The 18,287-nt window shown below is 37.2% G+C and overlaps 1 protein-coding gene across 2 annotated transcripts in view; it reads right to left on the bottom strand.

The window, feature by feature from the left end:
• Positions 1-15,807, bottom strand: part of RGS17 (regulator of G protein signaling 17) — a 30,517-nt gene extending 14,710 nt beyond the window's left edge. The window contains exon 1 of one of the 2 annotated variants that reach the window (XM_053937389.1): positions 15,668-15,807. In XM_053937389.1, coding sequence (XP_053793364.1) covers positions 15,668-15,786 — 119 coding nt within the window. In that variant the 5' untranslated portion in view covers positions 15,787-15,807. The remainder of the gene's footprint in view (positions 1-15,667) is intronic. The other variant, XM_053937388.1, reaches the window with a different exon arrangement.
• Between the last annotated feature and the right edge of the window lie 2,480 nt (positions 15,808-18,287).

Raw genomic sequence — 18,287 nt, 5'->3', positions numbered from 1 at the left:
TTCTGAGAAAAACTAGACCTAGAATCATTATTTTATGAAGAGGCAATGCCATGTACTAGACATTTTCATAGGCTCAGATAAACTTGCAGTATATCCTTCAAGTCCCTGGCTGTATTAGAGAGAAAGGGGATCCATCTCTTATCTGACCCTGAGTTTATGTCCTTAAAAGAATAGCAAGAAAGACTAAAGCTCTACAACTCTCCCAATAACACCAGTATATTCAAAATGTCAGCCAAATTTATGGCAATAAATGATTTATAGAGTGGAGGCTTGCATGGATGCCTGGAGGTTTGCAAGATGAACACAAGTGATACGTACTAAACTTGTTATTCCCGTATGTCTGCCTTGGTAGTCTGTGACAGACTTTGAAGGAAAATGGTGGTCAAAAGCTGATGGAATAATTTGCTTGAACTGATCAGAATATGGTCTTAACTCAGTCAGCAGAACACAATAATTTTTTTTACAAATAAGAAACAGATCAAAAAAGTGAAAGTTTTTTTGTCTTTAGTATCAATCCCAGTTCTTTAACAAGATAATGATTTACAGCTCTTCACTGAATTCAATAAAGAAATGTAGGATGTAAAATTTTATATTGAAAACAAGTTAGAAATGTAATGAAAAATATCTAGATCCTACTCTGAGTAAAAAATTGTCTTGTGCTTAAAATTAAATTATGAGATTGTGTTTAGCAGACTGACATAGGAAAGCAGTCTCTTGGGGCAAAGCCAACAATTACCATAAGGCTATAATCAGCCCACTTGGCAGTGTCCACTGAAACTATAAACTCCTTTCAAAAAGTCCAGGTACCTGTGGTGCTGAGTCTTTTGAGTGCCAGATTACATTTGCCTTAGGTGATAAGATGGTGCAAGAGGCATGTATCATCCAAATTATTTTTAAAAGAAAAAAACAAACAAACATAGACTCCAACTTGGACTCAGCTGTTTTAGAGCAGAAAAAAATATGTAAGTTGAATTTATAAACTTGACATCTGCTTCTGTGAGTCTTACATCATGTAACTAAAACCCCAAACAATTCTTTATTTCTTAATAATGCAAATATTTGCAAGTTAACCATCCTAGAGATTTTGTATTACAGCTAAAATTCCACCAGTATTTCAAAGAATCAGATGAGGAATGTGGACTCACAAACCTCCCAGCTCTTTGTTCAGCTTACAGTGTAGTCTCATTGTTTTAGCCTTTAACTAAAAGAGCTGCAGTAATAACTGGCCTGTTTTTTTTTTTTTTTTTCTCATAGGTCACAAAAAGTAAGATAAAATAAGCAGTTTGTTTCTTCCAATGCTTTGTCTCTTCCAATGGCTAGAAAGCCTATAATTTTTTCTTTTCCAATTTTTCTTTGTTGTATTTTCCCCCTTGATTTGGTTTATGTTGAAATGTGTGTAGTGTTGTAGTTCATATTTTTCCCCTTTTTTTATCTCTGTTTGAAGAGCGCACAGTTGAGAAACAGTCTGTAACAGACAGTTGGGCACTTCTATTTGCCATGAATGTTCTTTCAATGAAAAAGCTTAGGATCCTCTGCTCAGGATCTAGTAATATTAAATACAGGCAGACTTCTGGCTCCCATGAGCACATTTCTGCATACCATAAATCCTGTGGACCAAGCAGGAGTGCAAGGTGTAAACTTTCTGGTCTGATTTTTCCTACCCAGGATGGATGCAGAAGCTGTTTCACATGCCCTTCCACCAGGGTTTTATGGAGAATGCAACTGAATGGAACTGAGTTTGTGTTTTGCACAAATTTGACAGTTAAAATTAATTTACTTCTGAATTGGGTTTCTAACAAAATCGTGTTTGTGGAAAAGTTTAATGACATTTCATAACTGCTTTTGATAGGTCTAAAAATAATTATCATTACGATTTAAAATTAAATAATCAGTTGTCCTGGTTTTATTCATTGCTAATTACCATTATTCTTACTACTCTTGTGTGAGTAATTCTAGTTAATGTAGTAAAATAATAGATTTAAATGAAATATTGTGTTTAAGAAGCTCTTTAGAAAAATTACGTTCTGTCATAGCAGATTTCTTTTCCAGCAGGCTTTCTGAGTATGAGACAAGAGATTTTCTATTAAGAAAACAGCTCATCAGGAAATCCAGCAGCTATAACTCTTAACTTCATGGTACATGGAGTGTTTGTTAAAGCCTCATCTCTCAGAGTGCTGCAAACAGCATGTCCATTTTTCACTCAGAATTGTGTTTATACTAAGAGCTATCGAGAGAAGTTTGAAGAATAATTCCTTACAGCATGAAAATCCCAAAGCACAGCAAAAAAATGCATTTGTCTTTTATATTTGAAGTATCCTTTTTTTCCCTAAAACAGGCTTGAGGTTTCTAGAAGAGTAGCATTGACAGTATGGCTCTGGAGTGTGTGGACACAGGAATAGAGATGTAGTCAAAATCCTTTGTGCCCACAGATGGGTATCTTGGCCTATTCACTGTCTTATTTCTGACACCAATGCTGTAACAGCAATCCAGGGTGACTGAAAGAATCATTGCTTATTCTCCCGTATTTGTTCTTTAGGGCTGCTATTGCAGTGCTATTTCAGCTTTTCTGTGTGAAGGAATAGCTTGTAGCCCCGTGAGATATTTAAGAGTTCAGAAGGAAATACACTTTAAAATACTACAGTTGAATAGGGTCCTACCTTTCTTCCTTGTGCAAACCTGGACTAAGTTCTGTGAGTTCTTTTGTTCAAAGGTTTATTATACGGCCAGATCATCTATGTTGAGAGCTGTGAACTTTCCCATGAAAAATAAGAAACTTCTCAGTTCATTTGAGATTGTATCTTTCTGCCATACTTTGAATTTGGGAGAGACTGGGCTTGATTTCTTACTGGTTTTCAATTGCTATGCTTTCTTAATACTGTGCAGCATTCAGCCTAACTGGTCAAAAGTCAATATAGATTCAACTATAAACCATAAAAGAAAAAGGAGATTGGTGGAAATCACAGTTTAAGGTATCTGGAGTACCTCAGGCTATTAAGGTCTAGTCAGTTAAGACATTAAGCTCTGTCCTTATGGTATTATGTTGTGCTATTCCTCAGCATGAGTAGAAGCAGAATTGTACCCAAATGATCTACTGCTTAAGAGTATAATCATCCCTTTGTTAATGGGAAGTCTTGGCCAAGATGGAGTTTATGTAAGATCATTATATAAGGTTATTAAGTTGCATCCCACATGGCACTGTGAAGGTAAATCATCCTTACTGAAATATGAGTAAACTAAAGTAAGTCACAGAGGGATGTGCTCTGTAAAGCAAGTACTTAAAAGGATTTAGCAAATCTGCAGTGTTTCACTCTCTTCCCTTTCCTGTATATTTAATATTTTAAAATAGAATAGACATAAAATCTGGTAACCTTTTCTCTTCATAAGGGACAGTCAGATTAAGTCTCTTTATAAAGCCATGAGTTATATTTTGCTTCTGTATTTTCCATCAAAGTTGAAATTAGTGAATGTTTGGCAGTCACATTATACAATTTGTCCAAACTATATTTTCCTTTTGGACCCCATGAAAAATTTGAAAGCAAAACCTTGTAGAATTAAAAATCCACATGTCAATGCTTCTTCCATCATAGATTGATATTTGCAAGGTGATATTTTATGTAATTTTTATATTGATTCTTTTGTCTTTTAGAAAATGTTCAGAAGTGTATTGGTAATGGAAAAACTAACCTGCTGGAAAACCCTTGATAAAAGGCACGTTCTCCTAAAGTACTCAGAAAGACCCTCAGAAATGTTTTGCAAAAATTTAAGGTCTGAGTTTCAGTCTTAAAACTGAGTTCAGTGCACTGAGTTCAGTGTTTCCCGATGTTGAGAGGGAACCTCCTGTGTTACAGCTTGTTTTCCTTGCCTCTGGTGTCCTGTTACTGGGTACCACTGAAAACACCCTGGCTCCATCTTCTTTGTTCACTCACTTCACGTTTTTATACATCTTGATAAGATCCTTCTGAACCTTCTCCAGGTGGAATGATGTCAGGTGTCTCAGCCTTTCCTCACAGGAGAGGCGCTCCAGTCCTTTAATCATTTGAGAGGCCCCTTTGCTGGAATCTCCACTATACCCAGGACTCTTGCACTGAAGAGCCAGAATTGGATATAGTGCTCCAGGCATGGTCAGTAGTGCCACAAACAACATATTTAAAAAGAGACTGCAACTGAGGAATATTCTGGGGGGCTACTTAAAAATTGCAATTATATTTACATTTCAGGATGACTTCAGAGTGAAGGAGAGAACTTTTCTCAAGGTCAATACAGGTTAAATGTTATGTGAAAGAAGACTGGCCCTTTTAATGGACAGCCTTGCTGTACGTGTTGTTTTCTTCCTCTGCTCTTGTGTGACTTATTTAATCTTACTACCTGCAGATATTGCAGCTCAGCAGGAGCTCAAAGGCAGATGGAAACTACCAATGTGCACTGTACTTGAACTTCTGAAATAAAGGACAATATCTCCCTCAGACTAACACAGAGCAAAATTTGTAGCTGTGCAAGAGAGGAAAGAACTAGTGATTCAAAGCAATATGACTTTCCTAAACTCTTTTTTACTTACAATATTTTTTACTCTTCTGAAAATCTGCAAGAAAATATACTTTCTGCTGGATTTTAGCTTAAAGAGATTATATTACTTTTACATAATGATAGCCACAACAGAAGTAATTACAACTTTTGTTAAACTGCTAGTCCTTTTTAGGATATTTTTTGAGATTTTTGTTCTCATATGTGTAATGTAATTTTTGTATAGGTAAGAAACCCAAGGCTTGCTGAAGTTTGCTTACCAATGATTTCTAGTGGAGTTACTCTAGCTTTCTTCCATTAGTTTAGAGATGGTTTGTGCTTTAGGCAATGTTCAACTTAAGGATATATTTCTCTTGTCAGGTCACCCAACAGATTGCTAGTCTGGCTGTCAGCTTCATTCCTTCCTTCAGAATAATATTACCATTCATATTCCATCTGTATGATGGATACATTTAATTACTAGACAATCTCCAGCATCCTTACTCCTGGCTACAGCTATTTTGCAAACGATTCCTTCATATATTTGAGACAATTAAAAATGACAGTTTTGTACTGTTCAAAGAAATGGAAATTGTATCCCTTCAAACGGTAGCTAGATGAATAAAAGCCCCCCAAATCATTAGCAAGCAAACCTAATGGTCTCAACTCATTCTGATAAATGAACCTAGTCGCAGTTTCTGTAGTGGCTTTTTCATTATTATTCTTAGTTTTCAGATATAAAAGTAGGAGCAACAGTAAAGAATTGAGCTTGAATAGGGTCACTACTTCGGTAATATAGACTCCATAGATTTAGATGTACTTTCCGAATGGGAAGGGATGCCTGGAAACATTCATACTAAATTCACATTTTTGTTATCGTAAGGTGTTGCAAAATAATCCAGTGAAAGAGAGCTTTTGGAAATTTCAAAGGATAGTTCCTACTATGATGTTTATGAACACCATATTTTGTGAAATTAGCCAGGACTAAACTAGTTTACACTTACCCACATCACAGTCAAGTAAGATGGGGGATTCACTTTACATTCTTCCAGATAACAAACAGGACTGAGACCCTCTGTGCCAGTCTGTGTATATTACAAACATCTGTTTTGTTCATGCTGGTTTCCAAATTTTGTTAGACAAGGCCCTCAGCTGGGAAGCACTTTCAGCATGGATGTCAACAAAATTGAAATTATTCATTCCTTCAATGGGTGCTCAGCATCTGCCAGTATCCAGCCTTCAACCAGGTATTTCAGAAGAACCAGAGCTGCCATCTAGACAAATACATGTGCTATGGAATTTTTAAGGGTGCCTAGACAAGACTTTTATCTCCTTTGCCTTTCTGACTCACATAATGAATGTCTGATCCACTTTTCTAGTGAGAGGATCTCCATCTAATAAGTGCTTCCTACTAGGGGTTCAGACTCATTTCCATGAAATATTCTCATTTTTTCTCTTTAAAGCACTAGACATTTATTCCTGTTTTAACTGGCATTTTAAACCGATTTGGATTTATGCACAGTTAAAAAATAAACCTATGCAAGATGGAAATTCTGCTGCTGACAGATTTTAGTAGCCTAATCTTTTTCCCTTTTGGTTTGGAACTACAGGCTGCATTTATTCTTGCAGATAAAATGTTCTGGGAGAGTTCTGAGGTTGACTGGCACCACATAGCCCCAGTCCCCTAAAGCCATACCCAAAACAGGGTTTCTGCCACAGGCCATTGGCTGAGACTGCACTTTGGCACTGGCCAAATCTCTGCCAGGGAGTTAACACTTGCTAACAATTTACTGTACAGGCTGACTGTAGCCCATTAGACCCCGGCCCCGCTTAGTTTACTTAGTAGACACTTAGTAGACACTGTCACTGTGTTTAACCTGGATAAGGGTGTTTTGTTATTGTTTTTGCATGTTGAATATTAAAGTTTTTATTATTCCACAATGAATAAAGTTCAGAGGGTCTGCAAGGGGACTTTGGCACCTTTAAAATGTCACCATCAACATGCCTTTACTTCATGTGATATTTTGATCTCAGACCCACTGTGACCTTTAACGTACTTCACTGTTTATGTGGTTTTCCATGGACTTCTGAGTTAATGCATCTTTGTGTAAATATCTAATCAACAAATTTGTCATAAGAAAACCAAAAGTAGCCCAAACTCTGTCAGGGGAGATTTCAAAGGCTCCAAGCTCCTAATATCTGTAATTCACAGCGTAAGCTGGACTCAGGCATTCTCAGCACTCCTTAAGTTTTTTTATTTTCTCCACAGCAACAGTCAAGCTGTGCTCTGGTGACAGAAAATCTGTCATGACATTACGAATCTTCCTCCAGCCAGTGTTCCACAGACACCAAGCTGAACAGCATTTTGGCACAGGGAGGTGAGAAATGGGTATGAGGGGTGAGGGAGAGCCAAGATGCTGATGCTCTGAAGCAATCCATTTCTTAAACAGTCTCAGAGGAGGCATCAAGCTGCTTTTCACCAGTGGAAGTGAGTCTGCCACTGCTTTGTCTCCCTCCAGTCTCCTCAAGAGCAGTTGTCCCTGAATACACTCTTGTGTGCTGTGCTAGGACAGAATCATGATAATTTCCTAAAGTTAACTAGATTCCGTCTGCTCTCTCCTTCTAAGGAGCTACTGTTGGTATCCTTTGCACCACAGAATTAGAAGGAGCCTTGTGTAATCCCAAATCCCCTCTGAGAATGTATTTATTGTTCAATTTAGAAGAATTGCAGTTCTGATTTTTTTTTCACTGTAATTTTCTTTACGGAAATGTTCGCTTGAAATAGGACTATTTTCTGCAGTTAGACTGATCAGGGGTTTGTATCTTAGTAGCATTACACACAAAGGAATCTGCATTTTATTTGTGAATCTCCAGAAACATTTATTTAAAATTTGCTGGTCTATTATGTTTACAGTCTACTCATTCTCTAACCTGCTTGTGTTATCACAGATGGGAAAAAATATCAGTAAACACATGAGCCTCCATCTGTTTTTCAAAATGAAATGAACTTTCAAAGTTTAAATTATTAAGAATAAAATCCTGACACTAGGAAAGCTTGGCACAAAAAGCCCAGGGCTGATTTTGATGTTAATGAGGATTCTACACTGGCTTGTGATGAAAGTTAACAGACCAGCTGCAGAAGAAGCTGTCGCTCCACTCCTCACATTAGCCTTCTATTTTTATTATTTTATTATGGGGAGAAACAAGTTTTCCTCATACTTTTGAAAATAGAAACATTTATCAGTCTGCATGGACTTAGTTTACAGTGTTAAAAGTTTTTTTCAACCAGGGTTCTTGGTTGGAAACTAATTCAGAATTATTTATATATGCTGAATGTCTGTGTAGTGTCTTGTGTATCTTTGTGATTCCACCATGATTTCATGGTAGACTGGCAGCATTTTAGTGATTACCCCTTTGCACCACTTGCCAAAATAAATGCAGTGTGTAGCTTACAGCTTTTTCTCAGAGAAGGTCATGATTTTAATTTACTTTACATGTCCCAGAAAGCAATGGCCTGCATCAAATCTACTTCTTGGCAAATTTCCTGTGGAAACCCCTTTCTGCTGTGGGAGCTGGTGGCTCACTGTCCTTGCACCTACTCCAAGGCTGTGCAAGAGCTCGTGCTCCAACAGGAATTTGGAGGTATGCAGCAAGAGGCTGAGAAGAAGAAAGAAGACAAAAGGTGGTGAATTAGCTTGGGTTAAGGGATTTCTTAGCTGCTTTTTGATGAGGGGAGGTGAGATATAGTTGATTGATTCAGAACAGGGCTCCATAGTGACCAAGGCAGGTTCTCATGACATTGAATAGGTTAACTTTAAGCTTCCTTTAGTTGTTTTTACATTACATTTTTGTTTTCTGTAAATGTTATTTCTAAAGTCCTTTTGGTTTGCCAGTAACATTTTATTTTCCTGCATTCACATCTTACTCTGTAGAAGCAGATGCAGGAAAAATTATAGACCAGTAGTTAGGAGCAGTGAGCATATCTGTGAGCCCACCTACCTTTACACCTTGTGGCAAAGAAATGGGCCCCTCTCTTTTGAAAAGGCAGCATTTCACATCTGCGTCACAGGGAGGTGCAAGAAGTGGTCAAACCTGCCTTTACTTGCCAGCTCTGGAGCTTTGAGATAAGCTGTATATTGAATCCCATATGAGGTAAATTTGTGGTCTGGATCAAGGAGAGAGCCGGCTTCCAGGAATTATTAGGCTAACACTGACAATCTGGACCAGTGTCACAGAAGGGTACAAGCCCAGAGGTTGGCAAGTCAGGCTGTGTTGCCCTAGGAGAGCTGTGTAAACAAGCATGCATAGAGCCACCTGTCTCCAGCCTGCCCTGAGGATGTAAACTTCCATAAATTTCCAGCAAAATCACTTCCTCTCTCTTAATTGTAAAGGAGAAAAAGCTTATTAAATTTCATACTTATTAGGAAGACATGCTTCCCTGCTCTGATTTTTTTTTCAGTTTAGAGATCATCCTTTTCTTTTGCTTTAAAGGGAAAAGAAATGCTTTTCTTGGGTAGTATTTAATAAGCACTGTTAACTTACAGAAGTATAAAAAAACCAACTTGACAAGCTATTTTTAGTGTGTATTCTGATTATTTTTACAAATGCTGAGAATTTAATTCTTTTATTTTAAGTATCTCAGGGAACCTTGAGAGGCCTATTTCTGAGGACTAGATATTTACATCCTCAGTCCACACTCACCCCATGGTGCATTCCATCGACAACAAGAATGTCTGCCAGCTTTCTCTCGTGGGTTCAGCACTGAGGATATGTGGATTTAAAAACAAGATGATTTAAGACTGATTTTCATGAATATCATGTTCAGTAGCTTGTGTGACAAGACAGATAATGGATTTTATCCAGCTTTAAATACTACCCATCAAAGAACTGGTGCTACTTTCCTAAGAAAACACCAGTACTGCCCATTGCAGTCTGATAGTCAGATGATACTGTCCTGTAGTTGCACAAAGCACAAGTTCCTCAGCCTTCTCTCCCTCAGAATAAATTATTCTCTGAGAAAAAGATGGAATGTTTTCATCTTTGACCTCTGCAATAGCAAGTGGTAAAAATGTAAGGGTGGTCTGTGATATTTTAAAGTATAAAAAGGCTCAGATTGGAACATCTTTTCCCTTTAAATATTTTTTTAAATATCACCTTCTATTTCAGTAAAATAGAGTACAGTAGCCTGCACTTCTGTATTCTTCACTAGAGTAATAGAATTCCTGATGCACTTTTCCATATTTGCTTTTTTACAGATGTGATGTGATGAAAAGGTAAAACACAGAGAATTGAGTTTCAGATGTGCTGTCCTATGTGTTCAGGGAGAAAAAGAAGAATTTAAAACAAAATGAAAAGCCAAAATACATTTTTCAAAATCATTGCTTTTGTTTCAAAGGCAAAGATTTTCTTTTCTTGCCAGAAGCTTTATCAAAATCCTGGAGTCTGGGTGACGTTTTTTGTACCAGTCCACTTCTAGTCTGCTCCAAGTCTAAAAGTTCTGCTGCAGACGGGCATGGGGAAAAGGACATGGGTTTTGTTTTTGACATACTTATGAACATGTGGCTATATGTATTTCATTAATTTTTTTTTTTCTTATATAGACTCATGAAAAGCCTTGGCACAATTTTTTGATAACAAACTAAGATTGAATATGCCAGGAAAATGTTATTCTTCTCAAAGTACTAGAGAGGTGGGAAGTGAAAAAAATAAAAAAGAAAAAAAAAGTGTTTGTTTTTTTTTTTTCATTTAGAGCACACTATTTATTAGGAGGATAACACTGAACCCCATATAGAGAACAAGTATTAATGCAAGTTAAAATTGTTCTTAGAACTGTGTCTGCCATTTCATATTCATGGCATAAGTGACAGAAATATTTTCTTGTAGGCCCAAGTAAACTGTGAAACTCTTGCAAGAAAAATGTTCCCTTTAATAAAGAAAAAATATTTGTGTAGCAACATCATCAGGAAGAAATTTCAGAGTAACTTACAGCAGTCATAGACAAGTTATAAGAACTGAGGAGAGAGGATTCTTGCCAAGAGCAACTCTTGTTTATTGCCAAGATGGCAAATACCCTATCTTCCCTGGGATCTCTTGTGTGTGGGAAACTCTCTTCCACAAGTCTTCAGCAGTTTTAATGGTTACATTTTTGGGTAAAGGCCTTTCAGCTCACTCACTTCAATCAAGCTACAAGTGAAGCTAAGTGATCATCTTCACTTATCCTCTGGAAGCCTTTTCATGTCCCCCAGGCTGCCATAATACTAAGGTCTCTTGCAGGGTAGATGTCAGACCCCTTCTGAGCCTTCTGTGTACAGTAAAAGGAGACAGAGTATTGAGCATCAGTGTCCCCCAGTTTTCAAATTCACTGAGCACCTTATGAAAGAGGGAATAAAAAGATATTACTCCTGCTCTGGGTAGGAGACAAAGGAGAAAGCAAAGTAAAACTGGCTGAAAAGCCAACCTCACTGTGCTACTGCCTGAAGAGTTTCTTTGAAGGATGTAATTTACAAGTGTTTGCAAGAAAACAACTAGTTTCATGACTGCTCAGGAAGCTGGAATAATGGATTTCTAAATAAGGTTGGGGAAGTGAAATAGCAGGCTTATTCCTTTAACCTTTTCAAACTGAGCTGAAAACTATAAAGTCACAGCTCTAAGTATTAAATGGGCAACTCTCTGGAGAAAACATAATTGAGGAAATTATCGACTGTCATGTTAGAAGACTTACTGCAAATTTTGCAAGTCTCAGGTTGCCCGAGTCATTGAAATTATGTCTCATAAAGAAGCACATTCTTCTGTCCTCTATTGAAAGGGAGCTTTGCAGAAGCTTAAGACATGAGGTGATCCAGTCCAGGGTCATAGGTACATGACTGGTACTTGTCTGTTAGCTACTTTAATTAGGCAGTCTTCCTGAAATGAATGCCTAAGGTCTATGTCTGGTCAGTGAAGAGAGGAAGGTCTACAGAAGATCTTCACAGGGATGTATCATCTGCTTCTGCTGTAAGGGGACAAGTGTTTCCTGTTGGGAACTTCAGAAGCACTTTATTTTTTTTCCACTGAGGAGGATGAGTGTTTCCTTCGCTACTTGTACTCAGAAACAAGTTTAGAGCTTAAACTAGTTGGGCAACATCATGAGCATACTTAATAAAACTAAATAGCCATTTTAATAGTCTTGTTAATCTCCATTCTTTTTTAATCTGAGCAAAGCTTGGTAATAAATCTTACTTTGTCCCTGTAAACTGAGCAATTTATTGTCCTGATGATTATCAATGCCAATAGATGTACTAAGTCTGGCTGAGATGGAGTTAATTTTCTTCATAGGGATCCTTATGGTGCTATGTTTTGGATTTTTGACCAAAACAGTGTTGGTAACACAATAATGTTATAGCTGCTGCTGAGCAGTCACTGAACAGCATCAAGGATTTCTCTGTTTCTCACATTGCCTTGTCGGTGGGCTTGTCACTGGCTGGGGGTGCATAAGAAGCTGTGAGGAGACATAGCCGGGACAGCTGACCACAACTGACCAAAGGGATATTCCATACCATATGACATTGGGATCTACAATAAAAGCTGCAGAAATAAAAGGAAGGATGGAGGTTGAGAGTTGTAGCATCTGTTTCCCCAAGTCACCGTAACGTGTGATGTACCATGGCTTTTCAGGACATGGCTGAACTGATGGGAAGCTGTGAATGAATTTTTTGTTTTACTTGTACACACAGCTTTGCTTTCTCAATTAAACTCTTTATCTCTATGAAAGAGTTTTGTCACTTTCACTTCTCTAATTCTCTTCTCCATCTTCTTGGTGAGGAGTGAGTAAGCATCTGCCTGGGGCTGAACTACCTACAAGGATTATCCCATAACAATAGAGAAGTCCTTCAAACAGCAGTTAACTTTAAGAAATATATATTAAAGAAAAACAAAAAAAACGGGTTTCAATAAGATGTACCAAATAATTTCTCTAATTTTTTGCTCTTAACAAGTGTCTATTAGGCAAGATACTATTTCCCCAAACAAAGGTGTGAATATTTGCCTCTGCTGTTGTGCAAACAGAAGACACTGCCTAGTCTGATTTTAACATGGGGTAGAACAGAAGAAAACAAGCACCACATGATTCACAAAAGATATTTTCAGAATTCTAATGATTCATTTGAGTATAGGAGCTACTAAACTAACCCTTTGAACAGTAAAAAGGGAACATTTTTAATAAAATCTGCACATACTTCTCCCATTTCTGTGAATGGTGAAGAAATTGAGGCAATAACCCATTAGTGATGTAAGAGCTATCATCAGTCACACACAGGTGGAAAAAGCTCAAGAAAATTCTAATCTTTATAGAACATTGCCTTCTCCATTAATGAATCCAGCAACATTTGCAGGCAGGTATCTCTTGAGAAATTAATGTTACTCAAATAAAAAGACCTGTGGAACTAGGGAAAGCATGTAATTACATTAGGTCCAGAGAACCTGTTACAGTTGTTGATTAGGCTTTTCTATTACAGAGAACTACCCTAGAGAATTAATTAGCTAGAATCCCCTATGTATGAGAGAATAATAAAGTTAGTTACTTTTTTAAAGTTATTATTTTTTTAATTTTTTAGTGTAGACAACTGAGGCAAGAACAATAACCTGTACTCGTCCCAGACAGTTCTGATTTACAAAACAAATTTGGCATCACAATCAGTTACTTAATTTTAACTGAGATTCTGAAACATTCCATACTGCATTTTTCAAAGTTTTGTCCCATCTTTCCTCTAATGGAGTTTCTACTACAGAATCTTAGAAGTTAAAGCTGGAAAATACTTATTACATCATCTTTTCTGTCTTTTTGATTTTAGCAAACATGAGTGATGTAACTATTCCTTTGATCACTTATCAAAGTGACTTAATCTTGAAAACTAGCTAACAGGATTTCTCCATGCTCTGTCTAATCTACTTTTGCAAAGAAAAATCCCAACCTGAAGCCCTGAAAAACCCTGAAATACAGTAAAAAAAATACTAAAGCAGCTGAAGGTACATCCTATGTTTTAAATCGATAATTACTCTAATTTAGGTTTAAGATGCATAAGCTGTTTACATATATAATGGCATTGCCTTCTAAGGACTGGAAGCACTCCAAGGGTCACAGGAGCTTCAAAATAAAAATATCATTGTCAAATTTAAGATTTCTTGAGTTGCAGCATGCTTAAAAATGAAATCAGTTGTCATTACATTTTAGAAATTAGATGGCTATTTTATTGAATACTATTAATATTATATGAATACTATTGGTATTACATGAATGTTATTGATATTATATGAATATTATTGATATTATAGCATGCAAGGCAAAAGCCAACCCTAGCTGTACATGCACAATGATGGGTTTTATTGTCATTCAGGAAAGAGATGTTGTATTCAGGGTGGATAATTCCATGAAAACATCATCTCTGGGGCTGTTAAAAAATAAGCAGAGTGCTAAGAATTTGTAACAAAACTCAAGAGCAAACACAAAACATGGTGCACCCATGTGTCAACCACAAAAGCAGATCGAGTCACACATCTCAGACAGGAAATAGTAGAATAAGAAAGGTACATAGAGAGACATAAGGTAGGTGAGTAAATAGGACAGATAAGGATAAATCATGATCTGGGTCAGTTTCTGTATCACAGAGATTAGAATACAGAAGACTGTGGAAGACAAAACAGGTGAAGGGAGATATGAGAGAGCTCTGTAAAATCTTGACCATCCTGGGAAGGATTAGTCACTGTTCTTCACATAAGAACAAGGAAGCATCAAATGAAATTATTTTCTAGTAGGTTAACACAAATAAAAGGGAGTACACAGGTCCATTGTAGAATTTATTGCTAGAGGAAACCCTGGGTGCCAGAATTTTAGATGAGTTTAGGAAGTCGCTTTAGAAAATGGTTTGACAAATTAAGGAAAAACCACACAAAAAGAAACTCCAGGCCAGGAAATCCTTAAGTTGCAGATTTACAGTTGTTGTGAGGTGTTTTCCTGTAGGTAGTTTGAGGAGGTTCATATCTACTTGTTTTATCCTTATCTTGTGGCATCTGATAAAGTTCACTTCCTGAAATAGGATACTGAGGTAAGTGAATCTCTGGCCTGTAACAGTACAGCTGATACTATGCTCTTGTCCCAGAGCAGAAAGGAAAGTGACAAAATACCCTCTCTTTACTTCCTGTTTAATACACTTCCACCTATTTCTCAATATGGATTGAACATACTGCAAATTAACTTGGTAAAATATGAGCTCTAGCTCATCCTTGCTCCAAATATACTCTGCCTTCTGGTGAAACTGGAAGTAACAGCTAAGGCAGGTCTACCCGGCCACAGCCATAAGGATGTGTCAGGATCTTGGAAAAAAACCTGTCCCTAGTGCATATATACTGGTATGTATTTTTAAATATACTGAAGAAAATAGCTTCAGGTTTTAGACTGGGGCCAGATGGGTGACTGAAGTGAAAATAACACATACACAGAGGAATGGTGACTCCAAACAAACTGAACTGTCTGGTTAATATGATGCACAGTCTCTGAACAGTACCACATGTCATCTACCTTATATTTCAATACTGTGTTCATAAAAATAAGAAATAGAGATCTGATGCATCTCAAGACACTGAGAATTTAAAGCTATTTCTGAAACTGACTTTAAATCTTTGACTTTACAAGTGAACACTTTGTTGAGGAAGGGACAAGCAGCCGCTAAAATTATGCCACTCCATTTAAAAGTGGAATTTAAGGCTCATGTTTTCAGATTTATGGAATTTATATTAGTAATATAATAGGACACCACATATTCACATTTATGACCATCTCCCTTTTATTCTCCTGAATGCAGAGAACTGCACTATCAAAAGTACAAGCAGAAAAAAGTGTTTTGAATGCAAGCTAAAAACATTAATTACTGAGTCTCTCACTCACAAATACAAGTTTTACTTGAAATTTCCTCATTTAGTTATGGCTTAAGTAGGATAAATATAGCTCGGATTTACTATTCTTTCCTCTTCCCCATCACAAGATGTCCAACCAAATCAGGGAATATTTAAATCAAATTTTTAAGTGAAAAGTTAAATTGTGTCTCCTCTCCCAGAAGTTAACATGTTCCCAGTGCTTTCCATTCTCATTGTTTACCTGTGGCGGATATGGAAGCAAATATACTACAGGACATACCATGAACAGCTGCAGCAACAGCACCAACAAAAGCAACATGTGTTGTTGGGCCTTTGGTTTCCAGGTGCTTGAGACACAGCTGATGTTCCTTCATTTTGTGACTGCTGCCTCTTTCTCATTTCAGCTACTTCAGTGCCCAAGTGGCTATAAGAACACAGACATAAGAGATGTACAGAATTACTACAGACTGTCATAAATTCTTCACATAAATTCTGTCACATTTCTACAGCAAAGCCTGATGAAACTGGTTCTCACAGCACATGGCAACAAAAGCATGTGTCCATCACCTGAGCCAGCCAAGAAATAGATCCGCTGTTTTAAAAGCAGTTTCCAGAAGAGCACATCTCAGTGACACGCTTACGCTCCTGTGCCGTTGAATCACGCCCGTTCTTACTGCTTTGGCTGGACTCAAAGAGCTGTTTATTATCAGTGTTTTTAGCAGCAAGCCATACAGCTTTTGTAGCACTTGAGAGAGACTGCTTTGTTCCTTACCATAAGACTATCACAGCTGTTTCCATTGTACTAAATATACAGCTAAAAATACAGCAGGATGATTATTCACCTTCAACATGAGTTGGAAACTGATTTTTTTTTACTTTTTGACTTCTTTAATCTACGCTGGACCAATGAAATTGATGTAAGTGATATTATATTGAGGGCAGCTGTCTGGTAAGGGCCAAGATTTTTACATGTCATAACTGAGAGGCTTGCTACTTAAGAGTTATTCTTGGTAAATAAAATGAATAATAAATATGCATTTATAAAATACTTTTCCACCTTTGAGACTATTTTCTGGTCACATATCTTCTTTGCTCATTGCCAATTTTTCCTAGATTTCATTAGGCCAAGATTTTTTCCTCCTAGTGACTTCAAACATGCAGCTGGAAGCAGTATACCATGTATTATCTAGTCTTCAAAAGAAGTTAAACACTTACTGATAAGTTACATTATTTAGGAAGGTTTAGATGTCAAGATCCTTCCGATGACTCACATCTTTCTACAACAACTTTAAGTTTCCCAGAGTAATGGCTAGTACAAACATATAAATTCGAGTAAAATGTGGTACTTTTGCCTTTGCAAAAGTACTAACAGATTACTGTGGGGAGGAGCTTGGTTTAAAGCAGAAGTGGGTCGAGATGGCCTGGTGTGAGCAGCATGCACTGTGCTCCACACTTCCAGGGCAAGATTTGCCACCTGGGTACACCATGCACAGACAAACAAGAGACATGCCACTTCTTCTACACGCACTCAAACAGCAGCTGTGAGAGTTATCACTTACATGGTTGCTAAAACTCCCAAGGTTTTTATTCTGCAATAGTGTCCTTCCAGACAGCTTACACACAACCACACACAGCAAGGATACTAAGCTTCAGAACGCAAACCCATGCTCTAAAACTCAATGTTGGTGGTTATTCTGGCTTCTTGCATAGCTACCTTTTTCATGGATACTGTCACTGAGTAGAATCAAGTAATTTCTGTAGTGTTTGGTCAAATCAACCAATGAAGAACCATTAAACTACCACTGGTAGTTGCACCTGCTTATGCCATTGATATGACTTATGGTTTATAATAAATTAAAATGACATGCAAAGAAAACCTGTGCCTTTTTTTTTTTTTTTTTTTTTTTTTGTCAAATGCAAACCTCTGGGGTTTAAAAGGGATGCTCTGGTGTAACTGGATAACTGCCCATATTTTTTCAACAGATAGGAAGGAAAGGAAATTGTTGAAGCATAATATGTAGCTCAGAGAGTAAGTGACAGTATGAAGTCTTTTTCTCCAAATTACAATGCAGAACTTCTGCTGACTGTGCATGATGCAGTTAAATTATTTCATAGATAGCTGTGTCATGCTGTGAATTGGTATTTTTTTCAGCAAGTGCAATGACTGTAGTTAAAGGAATTAAAGCCAGATATTTTCAAATTGAATGTTCATTTCTTTTAAGATAGTGATTCTAGAAATATTTGTACAACAACAACAACAACAAAAAAAAAAAAAAACAAAAACAACCAAATGTATTAGTTTCAGAAACCAGTAAGTTATCCATATTTAGGGATTTGTTAGGCTGTAATCCCATTCAATCCACCAGTGTACCTGAAGTCAAGCATTTTTTTCACCATTTTAGCTATATATATATAAAATGTACTATGGCTCGAATATGTGGCACCATAATAAAGGGAACAGGAAGAAGGTTATCCATTCAGACATGATGATGACACTTGGTGACTTTGCTGTATTTTCACAAAAACTTTACCACACCACAAGATGCTGCTGCCACTAAAATAAATATCCCTCCCCCTTTTCTCCTGCACAGCTCACAGTCACTCATTCCCTCACCTGAGCTGTTCTCCTTCTCTGTGTTGGAAGCAGCATTTGTATAGGGACCTGGTGAATTTGATAAAAGAATAGGCATGATTGAAATTTAATCTAGAGGGAAAAGAAAAAAAATAGGTTTACCTTGCTTCCAGTGACTTTCTCATTTACCTTGGGAAGACGTGAGTGCTTGGACAGAGCAGGGGAGAAAATGAACATCAGGCAAGCAAGGAGAATGTGGGGACCACTTTCTTCCATTCCTGCTCCCACTGTCAGCAAGTGATGGTGAAATGGGTGGGAATTATGCAGC

Source organism: Vidua chalybeata, chromosome 3 (genome assembly GCF_026979565.1).
Source record: "Vidua chalybeata isolate OUT-0048 chromosome 3, bVidCha1 merged haplotype, whole genome shotgun sequence".
NCBI classification, from domain to species: domain Eukaryota; kingdom Metazoa; phylum Chordata; class Aves; order Passeriformes; family Viduidae; genus Vidua; species Vidua chalybeata.
This window is presented reverse-complemented; position numbering and strand designations above follow the sequence as displayed.